Source organism: Phragmites australis, chromosome 4, assembly GCF_958298935.1.
Source record: "Phragmites australis chromosome 4, lpPhrAust1.1, whole genome shotgun sequence".
NCBI classification, from domain to species: Eukaryota; Viridiplantae; Streptophyta; class Magnoliopsida; order Poales; family Poaceae; genus Phragmites; species Phragmites australis.
Window position 1 is genome coordinate 47,478,926 of NC_084924.1, and position 24,843 is coordinate 47,503,768.

Sequence of the window (24,843 nt, forward strand, 5' to 3'; positions counted from 1 at the left end):
TTATAAAAATATCTAGTGTATAAAAATTATATAACTAAGTTTATAATTTAAAATGATTTCACGTTATATATATTTTGTAGCTATAAATAATATATTTTATGAAAAATCTTAATTAATATTAAATTTTGAAGACCGAGTCTAAAATAATAGGCCTACTATTTTTGAACGGATAGAGTACCAAAATAACAGTATACCTACTTTGACTACTGTAATTAGTATAACCCGATTAGATCCGGATCGAGGACCTCCGCTACGGTTGGCCACAGAGATCTTGTCTTTTCCTCGTGGAGCGTGCATTGGACATCTTAGTTTGTACTCACTCTATTTCAAAATGGAGTATATCTTAGCTGATGTCTAAGAAAAGAGAAAGAGTAAGATATTGATATTAGGAAATAAATTTTCAGTGTATGCATGTATGTTTCAAATTTTTTTAATTTTTAAAGCAATTAATTATTTTATAGTTGCCTAGGATTGCTTAAAAAACTAGTGCCTTTCATAAAAAAAATAAATTCCTTCTATCTACTTTTTAAATTACTTGTCACGTTAGATTTTTACTTAGGTGAACATATAATTATTATTTAAGATATAGGTTAAGATGAAACATTGAGATTCTAAGACGCCTTAGAAAAAGAAATGGAGGGAGTACACATGTAAATTTTTATTATTACAATGGTGTTTGCCCGGCCAACACGCGTGAAATGAAATTTGTTTCTCTTGGGCTCATTCTACTTAAAATCACTCTTGGATTCATGCATCCAGTAAGATCACACACGGGCGACAAAGCAAAGTAAGCAGCAAATTGAATCAGCAAAACATATCCCACATGTCACCCTCAGTTATTTTCCAATTTCCACACTTTGCGCGGTTGAGCTAATTAATTTTCAAATAAAGTAAGTGGTATTCCTTATATAGACCATGATTTAAGTGTGGATAATTTTATTTTATTTTTGTATTTTGAGGTCAAATTATCAGAATCCTACTTAGTACACGACTACGCGTATTGCAACTTACTTTACCTTTTAGCATTGCTTAGTCAATTTCTCAACGGGATTCCCTAATAAATACGGTACTAGATGTGCATTGGTTGTACGTGGAGATGCTAATACTGTAAGGATGAAACATGGAGGTATTCAGTTAATTATCATCTGAATACCTTCATGGTTCAGGTCTTGGGTAACTTGTGCCCAGAATATTACCAGGATTTTCTTGTCTTGGGGCACACATATTGGACCTGTTTGGAACCACTTTTCCCCAGCTTACGGTGTGAAAAAGCGAGCTAGCTCCTCCAAACTGCCCGATTCTCCCCCAATTTTGTCAATCTTGCTTCTAGCTCACCGCAGAAATTGCACTGAGAAGCTTAAGCGGACCACGGGGAGCTTTTGCGAAGGCCAATATTGAAGTGCCCCTACAAGTTTGAAAGAATTACCCGCAAATGCCACTGATATACCCCTTCTCCATCCGTTCCCCAACCGCAAACTCCCGCACGCGAGCAGACTCCTGACTCAGTGACTCCCATACGAGCAGAGGGGCGATTAGGGTTTGCAACACCAGCGCCAACTCCACTCCTCTGACGGCCACTCTCCTCCACCGGCGCCCCCTAGCTCCGCTGTCGCCCACTCCACCGGGCAGAAGAGAAAAGGAGAAAAAGATCTAGAGAAAGGAAGAGGTCAGCACCCTGTCGCCTCAGGTTTATAAAAAAGAGGTCGGGAGTGAATTTTAAGATACTCCAAAAAAAAAAGAAAAAAAATCTATACAGTGGTGCCATTGATATCTTCTCCTGCAGCACTGCTTGGATGACGATCAATTGTCTCCAACGTAAATCTCAAAAATATTGTGGTTTTGGCAGTACTATAGTTCACAAACTGTAGTTTTTATTGTATCTAAGCACCTCAAAGTAATTTAAACCATAATTTCTTTAGAAAACCGTGATATCCTAAAAAACTCCAAATATAATACGTACCTAAACAATGCCTTAGATCTTTTCTTATTTTTTTTATTAATATGGTAATTTCTAAATTTTGACAACGAATGTGGAGGATTTTTTTTTTACCAATTAGTAAGGTAGTGTTTGGTTGGAGAGTGATGTGGGATGGGATGATTACATTTATATATAGATATTTGTTTACTGGATGGGATGGAACAATTACATTTTGGACTTTGAGCGCATTGTCAGGGACACGTCCCACTCGGGACGGCTGCGTTTAGCCTTTTTTTTAACGGATCCGTCTCGAATCTTTAAAAAATATTCTTTAATTCAGAACTATTTCATCCCACTAAACTCTAACTAAACAGTTAAAAACATGATGGATCCGTTCTGTCCCACCAAACAAACACTATTTAAGATAATATAGATAACGGGAAGAGGAAGGGAACGAAATGACAAGGCAGAAAAAGATTCATCTAAAAAGGAATCTTGTGTTTACACCCGAACATTGCCTATTTAGACATGGTGACTTCAGCTACTGAAACTCGCAACTTCTGAAGCCGTAAACATTCAGGTTTGCCGCTTACTGCAGGGACAAGATCTCCCTTCTTATACATCAATGGAAATACCATTGTCTGGATAAACACACATATCAGAATTTGACTCAAATTCAAGGTGTCCGATTTAGGAAAAAAAAATTGGACACAGGTGTGTAGATAACACCACTCGCTGCAAAGTCGGATGCTAGCAAGCGAGCGACTCGATCGGCTGCTGTCGTGCAGTGCTACTACACCACCCAGGTCACGGCAATGGGGCTCCTCACGACGTGCTTCCCTTGCCCCTCGCTCTGTTTCCACACCAAGTACCCTTCCGCGCTGTCCTTCGCTGCTGGCGGCGACAGTGCGGAGACCGTCAGCCGGAAGCTCCTCTTCTCGCCGAACTCCACGAACGCCAGCGTCGTGGGCGCCACCCTGACCTTGACTCCCGGTGGCGCGGCAACCTGCACGGTGTATGTCGAATTTGGCGTGCCGACGTTGGTCACTGTCCTCTGGAGCACTGCCGACATGGAGTCGTTCTTGAATGCCACTGCGAACGAGGGGTAGTTGAGGCTGAAGCCCCTGTTTTGGCGAAGCACCGCGCTGCAGTTGACGCCGGTGTGCGTGATCTTGAAGATCTCCATGTGCGTGTACCCGAGCGTGCACAGGTGTGTGACGTAGTCGGCGGGCTCGATGTCGTAGACGAGCCCCGGGTCGACGGCTCGCGCCGGGTTGACGTGCCCGGCGCCCATGGCGAACACGTCGGCCCTGCCGCCGTCGCCGTCCATGATCGGCTTGCCCTGCCGGTCGGTTATGTCGGCCGTCGTCATGATCGCGGACCGTATCATTGCGGGGCTCCAGGACGGGTGCGCCGACCGGACGAGCGCCGCGATGCCGCTGACGTGGGGGCACGCCATCGATGTCCCTGACAGCACGGTGAAGTTGGACCGGCGGGCGTCGCCCTCGAGCCCCGACGGACCGAGGTTCCCGGGCCATGCGGCGATGATGTTCACCCCCGGGGCGATCGCGTCGGGCTTGAGCACCGACGGGTTCGTCAGGCTCGGCCCGCGCGCGGAGAACAGCGCCACCGCCGGCGCGCGTGCTCGCCCGATCCTTGTGCCGCCGAATAATATCTTCGCCACCGGCCGCCGCGCCGAGCTGATGTACTTCTTGAGCTCCACGGCCTCCCGGTAGCCGATGAGCGTCGCGGGCAGGACGTGCACGTCGATGGAGTCCTCCTGCCGGTTTATCTCGGAATTCACAAGAACCATGGCAGCGCCGCCTGCTTCTTTGACCGCCTCGCCTTTGTCGGCGCGGCCAGTGATGCCGCGGTCGCATACTACCATCTTTCCAGCGACGGCGGCCGCGTCCAGGGACCCTTTGATGCAGTACTCCGCTTCCCGAGTCCCACCGACGGCGTACACAAGCTCGAGCTCCTTCCCGCCTTTTTTCAAATCGATTTTCCCGGGGTACATGGACTCGCCGTACACGACCCGGCCGTTGCCGAGCCTGACATAGGCTGGGAAGCGGCGGTCCAGGGTGGCGGCGCCGACGGTTAGCACCCATGGCGCCTCGTTCGCCACGGAGCTTGGCGCTGGCCCATTGTTCCCGGCGGCGCACACGACGGAGACGCCACGCGCCGTAGCACGGAAGCTGCCGATGGCGATGCTGTCCTCGAAGAGCGGTATGGGGAAACCGCCAAGTGAGAGGGACAGCACATCGACGCCATCGCGCACCGCGTCGTCCATCCCGGCGAGGATGTCGGAGCTGAAGCACCCATTGAACCAACACACCTTGTAGGCCGCGACGTGCGCCCCAGGAGCCACGCCGCGCGCCTCCCCTGCTCCAGCGCCCAAGACGCTTGCCCCGGCCACGGTCGAGCCCGCCGCTGTCGACGCCGTGTGCGTCCCGTGCCCGTGCGCGTCCCGCGGCGACACGTACTCCATAAGCGACACCGCCTCCGTCGGGTTCGTCGGGTAGTTGGCGCGGTGGCCCTTGGAGTAGAACCGCGCGCCGATGAGCTTCCGGTTGCAGTTGGTGACGTTGAAATGCTCCCCTCCCTGACACACGCCGCTCCACCGCACTGGCACCGGTGGCATCCCGCGGTCATCGAAGCTTGGGTTCTCCGGCCACACGCCGGTATCGAGCACGCCGATGATCGTGCCGTGGCCGTACCCCGACCGCGCCCACGCGCCGGTTGGGCAGAAGTCGAGCCCCAGGAACTTGTACGAATAAGTCGTGTGCAGCTCCATCCGGAGGTCGGCGCGCACAGACGCGACGCCCGGTAACGCCCGCAGCACGGTGGCCTCGTCGTCCGCGAGCTGCGCCGCGAAGCCGTCGAACACGGTGTGGTAGGAGTACAGAAGGCGCGAGGAGGGCTCCTCCTCCTGCTCCCAGGGCACAGATTTCTCAAGGAAGGAGATGTGCCGGTGGAGCCTGGAGGCGAACATTTGCTCGCTGTCACCCTCATGCGGATGCAGCTGCACGATGTAGCTCTGCAGAGTCTCTGCAGCGCCAAGAACTGGAAGCAAGAAGGAGGAGGAGAACAAGAAGCGGCAAACGAACAGCTTGGCGCTCATCGTTGCTTCTCGAATCTTGATGGCTATTGCAATGGTTGGGGGATCAAGCAGTGGAGTTTGGAGATATATTTGAAGCGGCAGGGATGCGTCGCCGGGGAACGCGGGAGGCGTGGCGAGAATTTGAGACGGGGAGGGAGGTCTCGTGAGGACAAGGCTCGCAGTCACACGGGATAAACTGGAGGGAGTAAATTGCCTCGGTTATCGTTACACTCCGCTTCTGAGCTCCATAATTACGTAGGCACGGGAAGAGGGACGGGGAGCGTATCCGTAGTAATTGAGTCAGCGCGCAAAACGGATAGACACTGTACTCTACTGACTCCTCTGTGGTGCAAGTAGGAATCCTCTCCCTGTGATTCGTGAAGACGACGTCTCAGAGTCAGGGAAATCGTTCTCTGTCTCGCTGTTTCTGCCTCATGGATCTCCATCCTCTCACACTATCCGGATCATGCCACTCCATTTATGATGTGTTCCTTCAATTTTCTTCTGTTGCCTAGGTTGCCTGCACGGCTGCACTGCACTGCCCCAGCGGAGGATATGCTACATGAAATGGTAGCGGATGGAGCTGGGAACCGGGGGTAAATGCGCAGGCAGGACGCGAAGCATGCTGTGCCACGCTCACACGGCTCATTGAATGATGCGCCTGCGCGGCCTGCCAGAACAGTCACAAGAACTATTCGCCCCCACACCCTGCGTGCGCCTCCTCTCCTCCCCTCTCCTCTCTCATGGGCATGCTCCTCCTGCATTCAAGTCCTCACCGACCGTGCGTCGCGCTGCGGCGCCTGTGCGGCTCCGGCCCTCTTCCCCCAGTCATGGGTTTGTGTAGAGCTCGGTGTCTGTCTGTCCTGGCATGGCTAGCTCGTGAAACTGTCATCGAGACCTCTACGCCATGGTACAACAGTATTCTACCTGGCGCCAATATTGCTTTCATTAAAAAAAGAGTTTTTTTAGTTTATGTCATTATAAAAAATATTATGGTTTTAAAATATACCATTACATTTTTCATATTTAGAAATATGTCATTATAAATCTCCTGAAATTATATCCATGGCATTACGAATCTCCCAAAATTTAATCCATGCAATTACAAATCTATTGAAATTAGATCCATACTATTACAAACCTCCTAAAATAATATCCACGCCATAATAAAATGTGCTGGGAGAATAAGGTAGTTGCATGAATACAATTTTAAAAGATTTATAATAGTATCTTTTCAAATATCAAAAGTGTAATGATATATTTAAAAACCGTGATATTTATAATGACATAAAATAAAAAAAAACCCTTAAAAAACAGATGAAACAATGGAAAAGGCCCGCGACAAATCTCCGAGAAACGAGTGAATTCCATCCAAATTCGAAAACATACCGCGATGATCGCGTCCAACACACACGAGCAACCGAACCAGCGTATCTTTGTAATACCTCTGGCGGATCCGATTTCGAAGTGGACGCCATGGCCACGGGCGTGCAGCAGCAACTCGGCACGGCGCGGATCTCCTCGTCCTCCGCCAGCTCCGGAAGGCTCGTCACTCCCTTTTGGAAAGGTTCGCTGCGCACAAACCGCCCCCTTCTCTTTTGCTGTTTCGCCGTCTCTATAGGTTGTTTTTTCGATGCAGAAAAGTACGAGAGGGATGCGAGGAGGTACTGGGACATCTTCTACTAGCGCCACGAGGACAAGGTTCTCGCTTCCTTGAACTAGCTAAAGCTTCAGCTCGTGGAGGAGAGTAGTTGGATTTGGAATCTAGAATCTTATCAGTTAGGATCAACGAAGTTGTCAGGAAGGAAGCACGTGAGGAAAACCACAGCAATTTTGTTGTTTATCAGCAATGGTATGAGCTAGCAGATAGTCTGAACTGCAGAGATTGAAGCAAGGATGCGTGAGCATTACCTAGTTCTTACTACCCAAACACACTTCCTTTTGTTTGCAGGGTGCCACAAATGCTAATTTCTTGTATTTATTTATGCTGTAAATATCAATATTGGGCTGGGTCTTGCTTTCCTCATACACGCAGTGTCATAATTGATGAAATTACTCTAGTCCTGTTTCCCCTTGAATTTGGGTGACTGAATTTTTTTTCTTATAGTAGTGGTGTATCTCTCAATGCTAATAAGGAACCGTTTCTGTGTATTTTGGACCTCTTAAGTTAAATACACTGCAACACTGTATTTTCATTTTCTACGTCAAGTACTTTCCATGTCATAATGTGTCCTTGTTTTGATTTGTTTTGCCGTGCATTTGATTTGTGTCCTTCCATTTGGGTAGTTCTTCAAGGATCGATGTTAACGGATTCTGTTCGGCTAGACCGAGTCACCAGCGCACTCCGCGCGCACTCCGCGCACTACATGCATGCCATGCAGCTACGTCGTGCACCGTTGCCCCGCATAGTGCTCTCCTCCACTCCTTTGCATTCCATCCATGTATAAAACGATTGCTTTGGCAATACAAATATCATCGTTGAGTCCCATTCTCCTTCATGGTATCAGAGCGCGCGTTGATCCACACGCCTGCGCCCACTCCATTCCGCTGCTCTCACTCATGGACGTCAACCCCCTGTTCTCCCTCGAGCCATCGCTCCATGATGCTTCTTCCTCTACTGCCTCCCTCCCTGGCGCGTTCGACGGTGCCGCCGGTCTCAACACAGCGCCGTCCCAACACCTTCCTCCCACTGCCTCCTCCCTCCAGACAGTAAACATCAAATCCCACATTCCGGCGATCCTAGACCTCGCCAATCCCAATTATCCAAAATGGCGTTGCTTTTTCGATTCAGTCGTCGGCAAGTTCGGCCTACATTCTCATCTCGCCGCTCCGCCGACAGTCAGCCAGCTTGCCGATCCAGAATGGCTCATGATCGATCATTGCATCATCAACTGGCTGTACAATACGGTGTCGCGCGACATTCTCCAAATTGTCCGTGCGCCCGGCGCGACGACACACTTGATCTGGATGGCGATCCTCGACCTCTTCCGCGACCACCATCTTCACCGCGCTGTCTACCTTGAGGCTGAATACCGCAGCCTCACTCAAGGCGACCTCAGCGTCACCGATTACTGCGCCAAGCTCAAACAACTCGCCGATGCTCTCCGTGATATTGGCCAGCCTGTGCCCGAGTCGTCCCAGGTGCTGAACATGCTTCGCGGCCTCAACGGAAAGTTTCGTCACGTCATCTCCGCCATCACTTCCAAGCAACCGCCACACACCTTCCTGTCTGCTCGGTCTCACCTTCTGCTGGAGGAGCTGTACGACTCCCAATTCACCAAGATGGCGGCCAATCAGGCTATGGTGGCCACGGCTGGCGCCAGGCCCCCTACTCCGACAAGCGTCGTCAACACCAGCAACCGCGGCCGTCGTCACGGCCGTGGCCGTGGCTCAGGCAATACCGGTGGCCCTAGTGGCGCCGGGCCTACTCCGCCACGCCCACCGTTTTCTCCTTCGCCCTGGACGGCCAGGTTCAATCCCTGGACGGGCATGGTCCAGGCGTGGCCCATGCCATTCCGCGCTCCAGGGACTGGCGTGCTTGGCCCGCGCCCTGCCACTCCGCCACAGCAAGCTTTTTACGCCGGCTCGTCTCCACCAACCACCGGACAAACCTGGGAGCCCAACGCCCTCCTCGCCGCGCTGTCTACCGCCGGAGTCCCTCCGGCCGGCTCAACTCCGTCCGACTGGTTCCTCGACACTGGCGCTTCTTCTCACATGAGCTCGGCGACTGGTAACCTTCATTCTCTTCGACCCTTGCATTCCCCTCCCTCAGTTACAGTAGGAAACGGCGCCCTTTTGCCTGTCACTCACATGGCCTCTTCTGCTATTTCTACTCGCTCAGCTCCATTACATCTCAACAATATTCTTGTTACTCCTTCTCTGATTAAGAATCTCATTTCTGTGCGATCTCTCACTCGTGACAACAATGTATCGGTGGAATTTGATCCTGCTGGTTTTTCCGTTAAGGACCTACGCACCCGCCAGGTGATTCTCCGCTGTGACAGCCATGGTGATCTGTACCCCCTACAGCCGGCGCTCCATCATGCACTCCAGGCTTCTTCGTCCTCCGTCGACCTCTGGCATCAACGGTTAGGACATCCAGGCCGTGATCAACTCGTCGCTTCACTTCGTTCGTTTCAATTCCGCTGTCATAAATCTGCTGCTCATTTGTGTCACGCTTGCCAACTTGGGAAGCATGTACGACTGCCGTTTTCTTCTTCTTCCTCAGTCACGTACTTTCCATTTCAGCTATTACATTCAGATGTCTGGACATCTCCTGTACCTAGCGTTTCTGGTTTCAATTTCTATCTCGTGTTAATCGATGATTACTCACATTTTGTATGGACATTTCCTCTACGCACTAAATCTGAGGTTGCGCCTATTGTGATCTCCTTCTGTTCATACGTTCACACCCAATTTCGGCTACCAATTCTTGCGCTCCAAACTGACAACGGACGGGAATTTGATAATTTCTCTCTCCGATCACACTTCCAGCGCCACGGAATCGCCTTTCAGCTCTCCTGTCCATACACCTCCGCGCAGAACGGAAAGGCCGAACGAACCCTTCGTACTCTCAATGACAGCATCCGCACCATGCTTCTCCACGCTCATGCCCCTCTAGCGTTCTGGGCTGAGGCCCTTAACACGGCAACTTACCTTCTTAACCGGCGTCCATGCCGAGCTACAGGCCTTCTCACTCCCCATGAGCTTCTGCTTGGTTCTGCTCCCTCCTACGACCACCTTAGAGTGTTCGGCTGCTTGTGTTATCCAAACCAGTCTGCGACCATGGCGAACAAACTATGCCCTCGCTTTGTGGCTTGCGCTTTTCTGGGTTACCCTGCTGACCACAAGGGCTACATGTGCTTTGATTTCGTGTCCCGTCGCGTCATCACATCTCGTCACGTGATCTTCGATGAGTCAAGGTTTCCTTTCCGCCAGCCTTGCAGCATCGCCGCGTCCGGTCCGTGCGTCTCACCCGATGAAGACCCGGTTCCTGCTGTGTTCCAGGCGCCAACTCCACCCGATCAATCGCCCGCGCTACCACAGCACTCAAGATCGGCCCCGCCACATCGACGACTTCCTGCTACGCCTACACCGCCCGTGTCACCATCTTCACCGACCCACTCGGTGCCCCCGACGTCACGCTTGCAGTTGAGACCTGCCTCCCCGCCGGTGTCTCCTGCTTCCCCACCATCGCCGCAGACTGCGCGCTCGCCCTCAACGGCCTCACCGAATGCGTCTCCTGCATCACCACCGATCGTGGCTTCACCAACTGCATCTTCCACGCGTTCTGCATCGCCGTCTTCACCAGGTCTTCAACCGGCTGCACCGAGCTCGCCATCCATTGATCCCCCACGCCACCAGATGATCACCCATTCAAAGGCTGGCATCTTCAAACCCAACCCCAAGTTCGCCCTGGCTTCGTCAAGCGTCCCAGCGATTTCTCCGATACCAGCCTCCGCACGTGCAGCTCTTCGTGATCCTCACTGGAGAGCGGCCATGCAGCAGGAGTTTGATGCTCTCCAGGCGAACCATACATGGCGTCTTGTTCCTCGGCCACCAGGAGCGAATATCGTCACCGGCAAATGGGTATTCAAACACAAGCTCCACCCCGACGGCAGCCTCGATCGCTATAAAGCCCGCTGGGTGGTTCGCGGCTTCACTCAGCGCCCCGGCGTCGACTTTGGCGAGACGTTCACTCCTGTTGTCAAACCGCAGACTATCCGTACTGTGCTTGCTCTGATTGCAGGACGCAACTGGCCGGTCCGACAGCTCGACGTCTCCAACGCTTTTCTCCACGGCCATCTGGATGAACGGGTGCTGTGCCAACAACCAATCGGCTTCACCGATTCACAGCAACCAGACGCCGTCTACCTCCTCTCCAAGTCTCTCTACGGCTTACGGCAAGCTCCGCGAGCCTGGTTCGCCCGCATCACCGGGTTTCTCCGCGCCATTGGATTTACCGCTACTCGATCCGACACGTCCCTGTTTGTTCTCCGGCGTGGAAGTGAGACGGCATTTCTTCTTCTATACGTCGATGATATGGTGCTGAGCGCATCGTCCGAAGCTCTGCTCCAAGACATCATCACGCGTCTCCGCGCCGAGTTCGCCGTCAAATACATGGGCACGCTTCGCTTCTTCCTCGGCATCGACGTTCGACGGACTCCTCACGGTTTCCTTTTGTCGCAGACCAAGTACGCCGAGGATCTCCTCGACCGGGCTTGCATGACGAATTGTAAGCCCACTGCTACACCCATCGACGTCAAGGCCAAGCTGTCTTCCGCGTCCGGGACTGCTGTGCGCGATGCCAGTGAATACCGAAGCATCGCTGGTGGGCTTCAATATCTCACCATCACTCGACCCGACATCGCCCACGCTATACAACAAGCCTGCCTTCATATGCATAGCCCCAAAGAGTGTCATCTGGCGCTTGTCAAAAGGATTCTTCGCTACGTCCGTGGGACGTCCGAGCTCGGCCTTCATCTCCGTGCGGCGACATCACCGGTCATCACCGCCTACTCCGACGCCGATTGGGCCGGCTGCCCGGATACCAGACGCTCGACTTCCGGCTACTGCATATTCTTTGGCGACGCCCTCGTCTCCTGGTTGTCTAAAAGGCAGCCGACTGTATCCCGAAGCAGCGCGGAAGCGGAATATCGGGCCGTCGCGAACGCTACGGCCGAGTGCATCTGGCTTCGACAACTTCTGGGCGAGCTGCATTGTGCTGTTCCATCCGCAACGGTGGCGTACTGCGACAACATCTCTGCCGTGTACATGTCCAAGAACCCAGTACATCATCGCCGGATGAAGCACATAGAGTTAGACATCCATTTTGTCAGGGATCGTGTTGCTATCGGTGACCTGCGTGTTGTCCACGTCCCTACTAGCTAGCAGCTTGCTGATGTGATGACGAAAGGCCTCCCGACAGCTCAGTTCGTTGCTTTCCGCTCCAGTCTCTCCGTCGGACCACCCGACGCAACGACTGCGGGGGGGTGTTAACGGATTCTGTTCGGCTAGACCGAGTCACCAGCGCACTCCGCGCACTACATGCATGCCATGCAGCTACGTCGTGCACCGTTGCCCCGCATAGTGCTCTCCTCCACTCCTTTGCATTCCATCCATGTATAAAACGATTGCTCTGGCAATACAAGTATCATCGTTGAGTCCCATTCTCCTTCAATCGACACTACTTGGATAAAGAATGGGGGAAACACTTTGAGGTAAACATAAGAACCCCCCCCCCCCCCCAAACACACACCACCAACAACAACAACACACCTCCAATTTTGCCATAATGTACACGAAGCTGATATAACTCTCGTGAACATAGGGCCAAGATGGAGAAAAGATGGTGGTTCTAGAGGTATGGTTGTGCTCTTTTGCTAATATCAATGATCCTTTAAGCTTGTTTTATGTAGTTGCCATTGTATGATTGTATCTGATAATCAAACTCGACAGAAATTTGAGTATCATCATAAAAAAAAACGAAATAAATTTGAATATGAACACTCTTTGGCATGAAGTTTGGAATCTGAGTTCCTGGATCTTTAAGGCAATCCACATTCAAATCAGGATAGAACCTATGGCATTCTGCTTTTTCAATGACTTATAAAACTATGTATGATCATTGCAAACCCGCATCTAGCAAATTTTGTTGCTTTGCATAAAATATATGTATGACTGGTGTGAAGTTCAATGCAGGTTGGTTGTGGAGCAGAAAACACAATCTTTCCATTGCTTTCTACATATCCAGATATATTTGTTAATGCCTGTGAACTTTCTCCACGAGCTGTTGACTTGGTCAAGGTAGCTATGTTTCCCAATAATGGCTGATCGAGACGGCCAGGACGGAGCAGCGGGTCAATGATGTCCGGCCGGTTGGTGGCACCGATGATGAACACCGTCTTCTTGGCATTCATGCCGTCCATCTCGGTGAGCATCTGGTTGAGGACCCTGTCCCCCGCACCACCGGCGTCTCCCACGCTGCTGCCTCTTCGCGTCGCGATAGAATCAAGCTCATCGAAGAAGAGGACGCATGGCGCGGACTGACGCTCCTTGTCGAAGATCTCACGGACGTTGACCTCGCTCTCACCGAACCACATGGTCAGCAGCTCGGGTCCCTTCACGTCAGGGCCGCTCCTGTGATTTTTGGGTGAAACTAAAAATGGATCCATTAACATAAATATTAAAATATTTATATATCAATTATAAAGACAATATTCATGTAGAGTTTATTAGTATTTACGATAAGTTTGAACAATCTGAAATGCGTCCGTTACGGTAAATTGGAATGAAATTATCGTAAATGCTTACGGGAATAAAGTTGTGAGGGATCGGAGTACACGTACGTATGCTTGCGTTAATACATGCTAACTAGGTAGAGATACTTACATGCCTATGTACAATTTTCTATGTGCAGCTCTAGTTACTCATCGATACATATAGCAGGTAGCTTGTAGCAATAGTAGCTTTGGATCTATCTGCTCGCAGGTGACAGCACCACAGTACAAACGCTGGACCTATTGATTATCGGAGTGAGCGGAGACCTTTTCATATTTCAAACGTATGATCTCAGCAAGAGTCGGATCTATTTGAGATGGAGTAGATAGTATAGAGGAGAAAAATCAGCAACGAAAACTCATATGGCAATGACTGACGTATGTCCTCGATCAAAGTTGCAGGCATGCGGGACACCTTGGAGTCGTGGTCCCACGAAACGCAAGAAACTGGACTATATGGACAGAAGAAAACACGAAATATGCAAACAAATAAATAGGCTAGATAGGCAAATTACTTGATTTTTTATGGATCGTAGGAACCATACCACTTGCGTCCTACCATGTGGACTGCTAGGCTTACCTGCTATTTTAGACATAGTTCTATCTGTTATCGTACTGTTAGGCATGCATACTATACACAGGTACACGAAAAGTGGCCTCTTGGTTTTGGGAACCCGAGGCGACCGCCCCGCTCGACCCCCTCAGGGCCGGCCCCGCTTCCCGCTAGCTTATGAAATTAGCTTGGTAGCCTTGGGGCCGCGCGAACTAGTGGCCTCAATACACGGCAGCTTCGACGACCAACGCAGCTCTGGAGCCATCTGATGAACGTGGGGAGGTCTAATGGGGAAGAAGGTCTTGGTGACAATATCTTGCCGCCAACGAGGAGACATCACGGGGCGACTCTCCGTTGGTGCAAATGTAAATCTGGGGGCCGATCGTTTAGCCGCACCTGTGGGAGCTCGTGGTGGAGGTCAAGACGGCGTGGTCGCCGTCGACGCCGTTGCCGTCAACGGTGACGGACAAGGGTGGTCGGTATTTTAAATACCATTCGTGGTGGACAGTAAATGAAATACCGACCACCTTGGCCCTCGCAGACCGTTGGATAGGATTCGCACGGCCACCAGACCGTTGGATAGGACTCACACGGCCAAGATCCACGTGAATGGCTGCGCGGCATCGTGACCCTCTCCGCCTTCTTCGTGCGCTCTTCCATGCGTAGCTCTACGCTGAGCTCCGGGAGACGTGGCAGTGGCACCGCCCCCCCAAGGAGGCAGCGAGTAGGCCTTTGACGAGGCGAGACTTGATCGAGGAGCTCGCCGTCGATAGTGCCGGTCGAGGACGCGAAAGCAGCAGCTGCGGGAGAGGTGGCACCGTTGCTCTGGAGTTCACGACGGCGAGGTGGACGGACTGCCTTGTTGATCTTGTTCTCCTCGCAGTGCTCGTCCGACATGGCTATGCAGACCGTGTCGCGGCGGCTCTCGCCCTTGAGCAGGACGACGTCGCCGTGGAATATGGACAGCTTGTCCATGGTGGCCGGGTGGAGGTTGCAGATGGAATTATCGTCGGTGGTCGCCACCTCCACCACCAGCCGGTTCCCGGCCTTCTTCTTGGGTACGGCGGGTGCAGAGGAAGCGGCTCCGTCGTCGGTCATCGTGTCGGCCTACTAAGATCCTAACGGCCCAGCCCAATATCACGGAGGAAAAATGCCAAAAACCGAGCACGAACAGTTTGGGACACCGGATCGGTAGTCAATTCCGACCGTGACCAAAATTTCGTAAAGGGATTGAAGCAGGCTATGATCTTGATTCGATTCGGAATTCTTATATGTCCGGGGTCAACATGAAAATTATTTCAGAGATTTTCTCTTATTTGTCCGTGTGTCAACAAACAATTCGGCATACGGATCCGCAACGAAATATCTCCTCCCTCCCCTTCACGGCACGCATGAATTTATTCTTCCCACGCCGAACTGGACGACCTTTTCCACCCGAGAGCGACGACCCCCGAGCCCCTCGCCGTCGCCATCAACCCCGCCGCGGAGGGGGCGGTCGTCCCAACCCCCAACCAGTGTTAGAGCTCCTCCCGTTGGACCGGGGTTCGGGGGTGGGGAGCCAGCCGCCGCCGGTTTGACCTGTGCGATAATTACAAGAGGAGCTGGGGGTGGACTGGAAAGGGGAAGGAAGGAGCCGGCGATGGGCGGGTGGAGCTGGTTCTGCTGCGGCCGATCTGTCGCCGGGGGCGGCGGGGTGGAGCTCCCCGAGCCGTTTCAGCTGCCGGCGCCCTTACCTGAGTGGCCGCAAGGTTCGGGGATATCTCTCTCTCTCTCTCTCTCTCTCTCTCTCTCTCTCTCTCTCTCTCTCTCTCTCTCTCTTCCATGCTTTTCTTATCCGGGCTGATTGATTCTTGAACTAGTTCGTGAATAGTTGCCGTGGTTGAGCTGTATCTGCTTCTTGCGAATTATCGATAGATTTGTTGCTTTCCTTTTTCAAATTTTTCCCGATTTGCTATTTTCCCTTTCTGTACAGGGAATTTTTTTACATGATAACTGATATAATCGATTCTGCTTTGTTACTATGCTCTTGCGTTGTGGTGGTTTTAGAAGCCAAACTGGAGGGGAAAAAGGGAGAATCCTGCGAAAGATGAATTTTTTTTATCCATGGGCTTAGTATAGGAATTTGTTTTGCCATTATTTTTGGGATGCCTTTTTCTATGTTATTCCGTGATGGTTGGCGGCAATGGTGTACTGAAAGTAGCGAAGTAGTTTGGCTAGGATCAGTCTGATTTACTCTGAAGTTTGAGGAGTTAATTTACAAGGCTGCAACTGTAGGCTGAAATATTTCTGTCCTCTCGAGGGAGCCAGGGAAATTTTGCAGTCGTATAGTATGACTGTATAAGACATATCTACCCGTTCACTTATTTGCAGGGAGCAAAATCTGTAATTAACTTATTTTGTACAGGCAACTTATAGTCGGTACTTTTGTTGTCATGTATTTGAAACTGGAGTTCTGTTCTTAGTTGAGCGACAAAAATAAATGCATGTAACAAGATGTTTGCTTTGCATTATTTTGCCAGATAGATTACTTTACTGAATACTCAGATCTTTTACTAACTTTGTTCAGCAAATCCTTCCAGGAGGGGATTTCTCTAAGGGCACGATATGCATAGGAGAGCTTGATGTTATAAATATTACCAAATTCCAGAGTATATGGAGCTGCTCAGGAGCTACATTTTATGAGCCCGAAGAAGTTCCTGAGGGTTTCCACTGCCTTGGGCACTATGCCCAACAGAATGACCGACCTTTACAGGGATTTCTTCTTGTGGCAAGGGATGTGGCTAGCCACCAATCGATTAATAGCAAGCCCGCCCTTGATAAACCATTAGATTACTCCCTTGTTTGGACTAGTGCTGACTTAAATGAAGATGACAATAGTGAATGTGGTTGCTTCTGGTCGCCATCTCCGCCGGATGGGTATAAAGCCCTTGGCTATGTGGTTACTAAAGGACCAAAGAAGCCCTCACTGGAAGCAGTTCGATGTGTGCGACATGACCTCACAGATGCATGCAAAAACTTCAGTTCAATTGTAAATATGGAAAGCTCATGCCAAGTTTGGAAGACAAGGCCTTGCCACCGAGGGGTGACAGGGCAAGGTGTACCAGTTGGTACATTCTCCTGTGAAACTGGTTCAGTAAATAGTGAGGAATCAACAGTTCCCTGTTTGAAGAACTTCGACTCAAATTTGAGAGCCATGCCTAACTTGGAGCAGATCCATGCATTAATCAAGCACTATGGCCCCACTGTTTTCTTCCACCCACAAGAGACCTACTTACCATCGTCAGTTTCTTGGTTCTTTGAGAACGGAGCTACACTGTACAAGAAAGGTGTAAAAATGGGAGATGCAATACTTACTGGTGGCTCGAATCTGCCTGCTGGCGGGACAAATGATGGTGAGTACTGGATTGATCTGCCTGATGATGACAGGAATGAGTATGTCAAAGTTGGCAATCTGAAGAGTGCTGAGCTCTATGCTCATGTTAAGCCCGCTCATGGAGGGACCTTCACTGACATTGCGATGTGGGTGTTCTGCCCATTCAATGGGCCAGCAACAATCAAGGTTGGTTTTGCAAGCTTTGCTCTACAGAAAGTCGGTAGGCATGTTGGAGACTGGGAGCACTTCACCCTCCGAATAAGCAATTTCTCGGGTGAGCTCTCATCTATCTACTTCTCGCAGCACAGTGGGGGTGAATGGGTGGATGCTTGTGATTTGGAGTTCTTCTCAGGAAACAAAGCAATTGTTTACTCGTCGAGGAATGGACATGCAAGCTATCCCCACCCTGGCTGCTATCTGATGGGATCTGAGAACCTTGGTGTTGGAGTAAGAAACGATGTGGCACGAAGTGATCTTTCAGTTGATTCGAGCACGCAGTATAAAATCTTATCTGCGGAACATCTGGGAGATGCTGTTGTCGAACCATGCTGGCTGCAGTACATGAGAGAGTGGGGACCGACCATCACATACAACTCGCGTTCAGAGATAGACACGGTACTTAGCTTCTTACCGTTCTTTCTCCGGTTCACAGCGGAAGCAATATTTAACAGTCTTCCGGTAGAATTGTACGAGGAGGAAGGTCCTACAGGACCCAAGGAGAAAAACAACTGGGAAGGCGATGAGAGATGCTAGGTTTTGCCGCCTTCATGATCCATCCCGGTTACCTATATATGTACCCTAAGGCTGTATTTGATAAAAAGGCTGATATGATATGCTTTGCCAGAGCATTTTACCACTAGATTTTTTAGATCAATGCTGCAAAGCATAAATGATGAAAGGCACTTGTCAGGTTAGACATTGCTATATTTATTCAGCTGGATGCAAGTGATGCGGTGCATAACCACTTGTGTGACTGCCAAATCGTGCTTGTATTGTACCAAACATGCTTTATTGTTTTTTAAAAAAGTGTCTACCATGTTACATTTAGTTTCTTCACACACAGAACTGGATTCTCGTTCACTAGTTTTTGCAAGAAGAGTTCAAAACTAGTTACCATCGATTCTACACTACGGATCATATCTTGTGGGAGCAGAAACATACTGTTCCGCATCCAGGTGAAATTTATAGTAAGAGGAAAATCCGTCGACTTTCTAAATCGTGCTGGTCTATGATGACCAAGTAGAAGCATCTGTTCCACATAGGTGAGAGCCTAGTCTTGCATAGGCGCAAGCTCTTCTCAAAAGAATTTCGTTTATAGGATTCCTCAAATACCGGGTCGTCAATGGGAACTTTAAGACGAGAGCTAATGTGTCCAAACTTTCGGCTGAATTGTTGCTTTCTAGTGGCCTCAGTTTGAATGAAAGCCCTCAAAAAGGCTAGTTTGAGAGGAGTCGAACTAGAAATAGAAATAAGGCTAAAATGCACATGATCCAAATAAGGAGAGGAAGCAGAGATCTTGAATCGAGAAAGTGTACCTCCTCTACCTTTTTGACAGCCCATCTTTTTGTCTCAGTAGAGTCTTTCAGTGGCATGTTTCGGTCCTCTTCCCCATTACTTAGAAAAAATGAGCCACCGGTTCAGGTACAAGATACTATCATTACCGTCTGGACAATTAGACAGCCAACCTGTAATCGCAACGACCCAATTGCAAGAGCAGAGCTCTACCAACTGAGCTATATCCCCCCCCCCCCCGAGCCAAGAACTAAAAAATTCTAGAAAGAATCTGAAAAACAGAGCCCACGAATTATTTGCACATCCATGTATCTGCCTTGAATTCATTTGCCGAACACCTGATCTACTATGAGAAGCTGGCCAAAGCCTGCAATTCAATTACATATACACAACTGTACTGCAAACTATCGTCCGTTCCATGGTATCCAAAAAGGCAAAAGAAGTGAACAATCCCAGTTGCCTTGTGCATGTCAGGCAGATAGGTTAGCTTCGGGGTTCCTTAGCACCAGCAAGATCGTCTCCACGACGACAGGATCCATGCCCTGCAGTCTCTGCAGCGCACCGGAGCAGAAGACGTACATCGCCGATGAACCGGCACACCTGAGCGAAATGCGGATCATCGGGCGACGATGTGAGGTGAATCGTCTCATCCCGCAACGAGGCGTCGGCGAACCAGGCTTCGCTCGGTGAGGCGCCGGCCTGTTCCTCGCTGCACCAGCAGTTTGGTGTCTCCATGAACGAGCCATGGGTTGGCCAGCAAGCTCCAGCTGAGGTGCACGCCCAGTCCACGCTCTGCTACACGCAAGCTCCAGCTGAGGTGCACGCCCAGTCCACGCTCTGCTACACGCCGGATGGAACCATGCAGCGGATGGAACTGGAACTAGTTGGCAGAGCGCTATCGGCCGAGGACGACGTGCTCGTCGTTGAGGCAAGGGTGGTCGGTATTTCAAATGCCGTCCATGGTGGACGGTAAATGAAATACTGATCACCCCTTGGCCACCGCCCACCCCCCCCCCCCCTCAAGGAGGCCGGGATCCCGATCCTCTGCAGTGGAGAAGGCAATGCATTTTACTGTAGCAGATGGGAACAGCAAATGTGGTGTGTGAACAATGATTTAAAGTGGACTGTAGCATAAATACTGCAGCAACAGTATTTCGTTATACTGTAGCAATGATTTCTACTGTCGCATCAGGTCTGATCCATTGATTTTTGATCTAACAGTTGAGAAAAGGGCCTAATGCATTTTACTGTAGCCCCTCTGAGGATCCCGATCGAGGAGGCAGCGGGTAGGCCTTTGTGGAACAGTAAATGTGAGTATGTGAACAATGATTTAAAGTGGAACTGTAGCATAAATACTGCAGCAACAGTATTTCGTTATATTGTAGCAATGATTTCTACTGTCCATCGGTTACTGTCGCATCAGGTCTGATCCATTGATTTTTGATCTAACGGTTGAGAAAAGGGCCTAATGCATTTTACTGTAGCCCCTCTGAGGATCCCGATCGAGGAGGCAGCGGGTAGGCCTTTGATGAGGCGAGGCTCAATTGAGGAGCTCAGTGCCGATTGAGGATGCGAACGTAGCAGCTGCGGGAGAGAGGTTGCACCGTTACTCTGGAGTTCACGACTGTCGAATAGAGGTATATATGCATAAGGAGTATATTATATATGGATAAGCTACATCGTATACTAGATGGATAGCTTCGGATATTGTGGATCCGAATTGTGGAACTCGGTATACTCAGAGATCGCTAACATATACTAAGAAGGTCTCAATTGAGTTAACCGACTCGAGTACGACTAGTAACCAAGCTGAATTCGGCTGTCTTGCCTTAGCCGACGAGACGGAAGACTCCCTACGATTACAACTAAGATTAAAGATGGCGTCAGAACTCTAATATAAGGCAGGGACTCAGAACTCCAAAGAGAGACAACTCGCAACACAATAGAGCAACGCATACGCAACTCAATGTAAGCACCAAGAACATAGCCATTAGAGGTACTCGACGACTTCAACTCTAGATTAGCTTAGATCCGATCTACTATATTGTAATAGGTTTAACCATCTTACTTGTACTCGAGATGATACATATAAAACATCATACACACAGGATATAGTATATTACTTCGCCTCGGAGATCCAAATATATATATATCGTATATCTTATTTTCTACTCAATTATTGATCTCAAAGGTAACTCAGTTCAATCACGGATATATTATCATAAACAAATCACGACGAGGTGGACGAACTGCTCGATAGTCTTCCAGTCGTGGCCGAATAGCAGCAGGGTGTGGAGGGTGCTCGTCGGCGGTCCACTTCTCCCGCGGCCTCGTGATCGTGTACGGCTTCCGAGGCTTCTTCCCCGCCGCCGCCGCCATTCCGCAGCTGCGCAGCTGTCCTCTTCTCTCTCTTCCTCTACCTTTCTCTCTCCGACTCTCCCGCAGCAGCAACAGCTGAGCACGCGTGATGTTGGGAGTTTCACCAGTGTCGAAGCGTAGATAAGTGTGGTGTTGAACGCTAGAACCGAAGCCGTGTTCATGTCGCAGGCAGAAAAATATGCAGCACGCGTGGCCGATACGGAGAACCGAGCTGGCTAGGTGCAGTGCGCGTGTCCATCGTGGGGGGATTAGGCACGCGCCGGGTGCAAATCGAATGCTCAAGTCGCTGTCCTGGGTATGCCGGGGGGTTTAGGCCGACTGGCCGAGGACGAGAAGTTAGGCGCAATAGGCACCATTTTGGCACAGGAGAAGCCGCGAAAGGCAATGGACGATCACGAGCAAGGCGACATCCCGCGGCGAGGTGCGCAGAGGCGCGCGCGCGGCTTGGGAATTTCGCGAATCCAGGCCTCGGCAGATGATAAAACAGAAGCGACGCCAGCCACCGCACACGGGAGCGCCGGCCGTGGCGTGGCCCCTGGTAACGGTACCGCCCCGCCCGCGCAGGCGCTCCGGTACGCGGGGAAGGGGCAACGACATGTAGTCCATGGGCTGCCGGGATCCTCAAGGGCAGAAGTCTCTTCCAATCCCCCGCCTGGGAAGCCGCGCGACCCGTGGCCGTGCCCCGCGCTCCTCCCGCCCTCCGTTACCCAGGGAAGGTGGCCACGGACAGGCCTTCCAACTCATGATTGATGATTTCAATCTTCCAAAGGGAAAAGGACCAGCGTTCTACTCTCACTCTCACTGTATTGGACTGATTCACGGAAGGGCGTGTGAAATTCTTGAACTCCATGGTTGCATCTGACAGGTGCTTTCTTCCGATATCTGTCCTGTCACTGCAGTGCAGGTCATGATTTCTGCACTTGATAGTGTCATTGCTATTGCACGTTTTCTGCATGCTGTATTCTCCTTCAGTTTCCGCTGCATTATCCTGTTAGCCGCAGGTGTTGGAATTGCAGCAACACTGTCGTTTGTAACTTCACAATACGAACTGGTCTACAGAAAAAAGTTGGTGACCAACGGAATCCACCGGTCGCTGCAAGGGAAGATTGTATTCATGTCACGTCCGGTTTTTTAAAAGAACAACCAAATATATTTCACATGTATATCGGAGATCAGTTTTATCATACATGCAGTGATATATCAGTGATATATAGTTCTATATCGAAAAAAATTTATTGAAATAATTACCAGAGTTTTAAATAGCAGTGGAAGAACTCGAGAAAACTCCAACGAAAGCTTTAAGGCACACCACAAGCAATCGACTGGGGCAATGCAATCTAAGACGCTTCGTCTTCGTGTTAGTCTTCAGCTTCTTTGATCTCCATGTAGTCTTCTCCAACTGAGCAACATTTATTTTTAGAAATAGCAAGTGTGAGTACATATCGTACTCCGCAAGTATGAAAAAATATGACATGAGGGTCTAAGACAAGAAAGGTTTGACTCAGATTCACTTCATCTATGCCAAAATAACTTAGGACTCAAGAAAACCTATAAGTCCTATTTACTATGTGTGACGACATTAATATTAAAAAAAACAGTTTATTAGATTCTATCCAACTACCAAACTCACCAGATATTCTATATCCGGCTACCAACTCATCGGGGTACCACCACCCGACTATCCAAAACCAACCATCCAAGATTCCCCACTAATCATGAAGAAGTCCAAGCTCGTTCTTAACCGTGAGCACGACTGATCAATCAGTTTTACACTCTGCAAAGGTTACACACTTTACCCACGAGTCGTGATTCCTATTTTGCTTCACACTTCCAGGGTGTAGAGCCGAGGTCTCACTACAAGGCCTTTACAAAGCGCCTCCAAATCCATATGCACCCACTAAGGTTTCACCGCTAACAGGGATTACATCCACCGCAGAGGCCCCCTCTTGAGCCACTTAACCGTCCACTGGTGCGTACAGAACATGGAGGACATCTAATTAATTGGCCAGGTCGTACCCATATAAGCCTCGTAGTTGCGCTGTTCAGCCGGGTTATAGGCTTCAAGAACCGGTCCTTAGGATCTAAAACAGGTGCTTGCATATCACCCAATGCGCACACAGCAGTCATACCAACCAAACCAACCTGCCTAGATCCATATGATCCACGTTGCTACAAAAGATTACCCAAACCGGTTTATGTTGCATAGACCATTAATCCAATTAACATTTATCCCACCCGACTTGACAGCACAACTAAGCATTTCTAACCTCGACACCCAAACTACAACACATGCGACAAAGATAATATGGAAAGTACTAATAAACCATAAATATGGGATTCATATTGATAAAGCATGCAATTAAGAAATAAAAGACACACTACTCTATAATAGGCTCAATGTGATCAAGGACACTTGCCTCATCCGAAATGCTGCTCAGTGTTGTCGAAATCTTGATCTTGAAGTCACTTGAACTGTTCCAAATCGTCATCGACTAATCGTAGGAACTTCCGACAAATAGCACAAAGGAAACACTAAGAACGGTGCACCAAATAGAAGCAAGGCGCTACAAAAAGCCTACTAACGAAAAGTACTCGCTGCTACGATCGCAGGAGCGCGAGAATCGCGTAAAACGGAGCTCGTATGAAAAAGTTATACCAGTTTTACTCTGTAGGGGCTTTTCTGAAAGATTACAGGGACTAATTTGTGAATACAAAAGGTTCTAGGGGCTTATGTGTAAAGTTTAGGGGCCTATCTGCAATTATCCTAAAGTTTAGGGGCTAAAAGTATAAAACAGAACTATCCAGGGGTATTTTTGTGAAAACAGAGAAGTCTAGGAGCCTAAATATATGTTTACCTATTTTCTGAGAATTAAGGAATTATTTTCATACTGGAAAATTCATTTAATGCGTCAGCAGCTGACTGGGCTCAGGGGCTGACGTGGCTGACACGCAGGTGACACGTGGCGGTTTCCTACTGGCTGGCGAAAGGGTACAGGGAGGTTCTAATCTCGGACGTCCATCTGAGATTGGACAGCCACGGCTGATTGGGGGGGGGGGGGGATCGGGGCCGACGGCGACCGGAGATCGAAGGCGCCGCCTTGGGCTTCGCCGGACTCTCGCCGGAGACGCTCTTAAACACGCTACAGTCCACTAGAATCTACGACGAGCGGCGAAAATCAAAGAGGGGTGCACGGGGAGTCTCACCGAGAGCTTGTTGACGGCCGAGGATGTCCTGGTGGTGGTCGGCGACGGCAAAAGCGGACGGCGGAGGTCGGGGCTCGGCGAACTCGCATTTGCGGCGACGGGAAGATACAATTGACGGTCGGGAAAGGCTCCTGGGAGGCATGTGGTGACGGGGAAGGAGTCAATCGACTGAATGCGGCTCTGGAGAGCGCTGACGACAACAAGGGGCGGTGGTTGCTTACCGACGTTCGGCACGAGCTCGGTTCCGACGGCGGAGAGACGTCGGCGAGTGGAGAAATGGGCTCCACGGGCTTCGGCGAAACCAGCGGTGTGCTCAGACGCGGAGAGGACAGCTCGGGCGCGGGGGATTTGCTCGGTGAGCTCGGCGGCGACGGCGCTGGTGCTCGAGTTCTCGGCAAGATGAGGCAGATGGGATGACGGCGCTGCAGGGGGCTTTATAGGCGAGGAGGGGGCTTCCGTTGCGTGGGCGTGGGCGCGTGGGGCGGGGCATGCCGGCGAAAGCGGACGACGTACGCAGTGGTTGCG

General features: G+C 50.3%; 3 protein-coding genes across 3 annotated transcripts; 1 reads left to right on the forward strand and 2 right to left on the reverse strand.

Moving 5' to 3' along the window:
• Positions 1–2,391: 2,391 nt before the first annotated feature.
• On the reverse strand, positions 2,392–5,074 carry LOC133914520 (subtilisin-like protease SBT1.2). The gene has a single exon (XM_062357618.1). The coding sequence runs from the start codon at positions 5,037–5,039 to the stop codon at positions 2,712–2,714; it is 2,328 nt and encodes a 775-aa protein (XP_062213602.1). The 5' UTR covers positions 5,040–5,074; the 3' UTR covers positions 2,392–2,711.
• A 7,542-nt stretch (positions 5,075–12,616) lies between these two features.
• On the reverse strand, positions 12,617–14,948 carry LOC133914884 (cell division control protein 48 homolog D-like). Its single transcript, XM_062357862.1, has 2 exons — positions 14,441–14,948; positions 12,617–13,176 (listed from the first exon to the last, which is right to left on the reverse strand). The coding sequence occupies exons 1-2, from the start codon at positions 14,946–14,948 to the stop codon at positions 12,617–12,619; spliced, it is 1,068 nt and encodes a 355-aa protein (XP_062213846.1).
• A 258-nt stretch (positions 14,949–15,206) lies between these two features.
• On the forward strand, positions 15,207–18,270 carry LOC133916933 (hypothetical protein At1g04090-like). Its single transcript, XM_062360830.1, has 2 exons — positions 15,207–15,598; positions 16,430–18,270. Exons 1-2 carry the CDS (start codon positions 15,490–15,492, stop codon positions 17,974–17,976), a joined length of 1,656 nt encoding a protein of 551 aa, XP_062216814.1. The 5' UTR covers positions 15,207–15,489; the 3' UTR covers positions 17,977–18,270.
• The last annotated feature ends 6,573 nt before the right edge of the window (positions 18,271–24,843 follow it).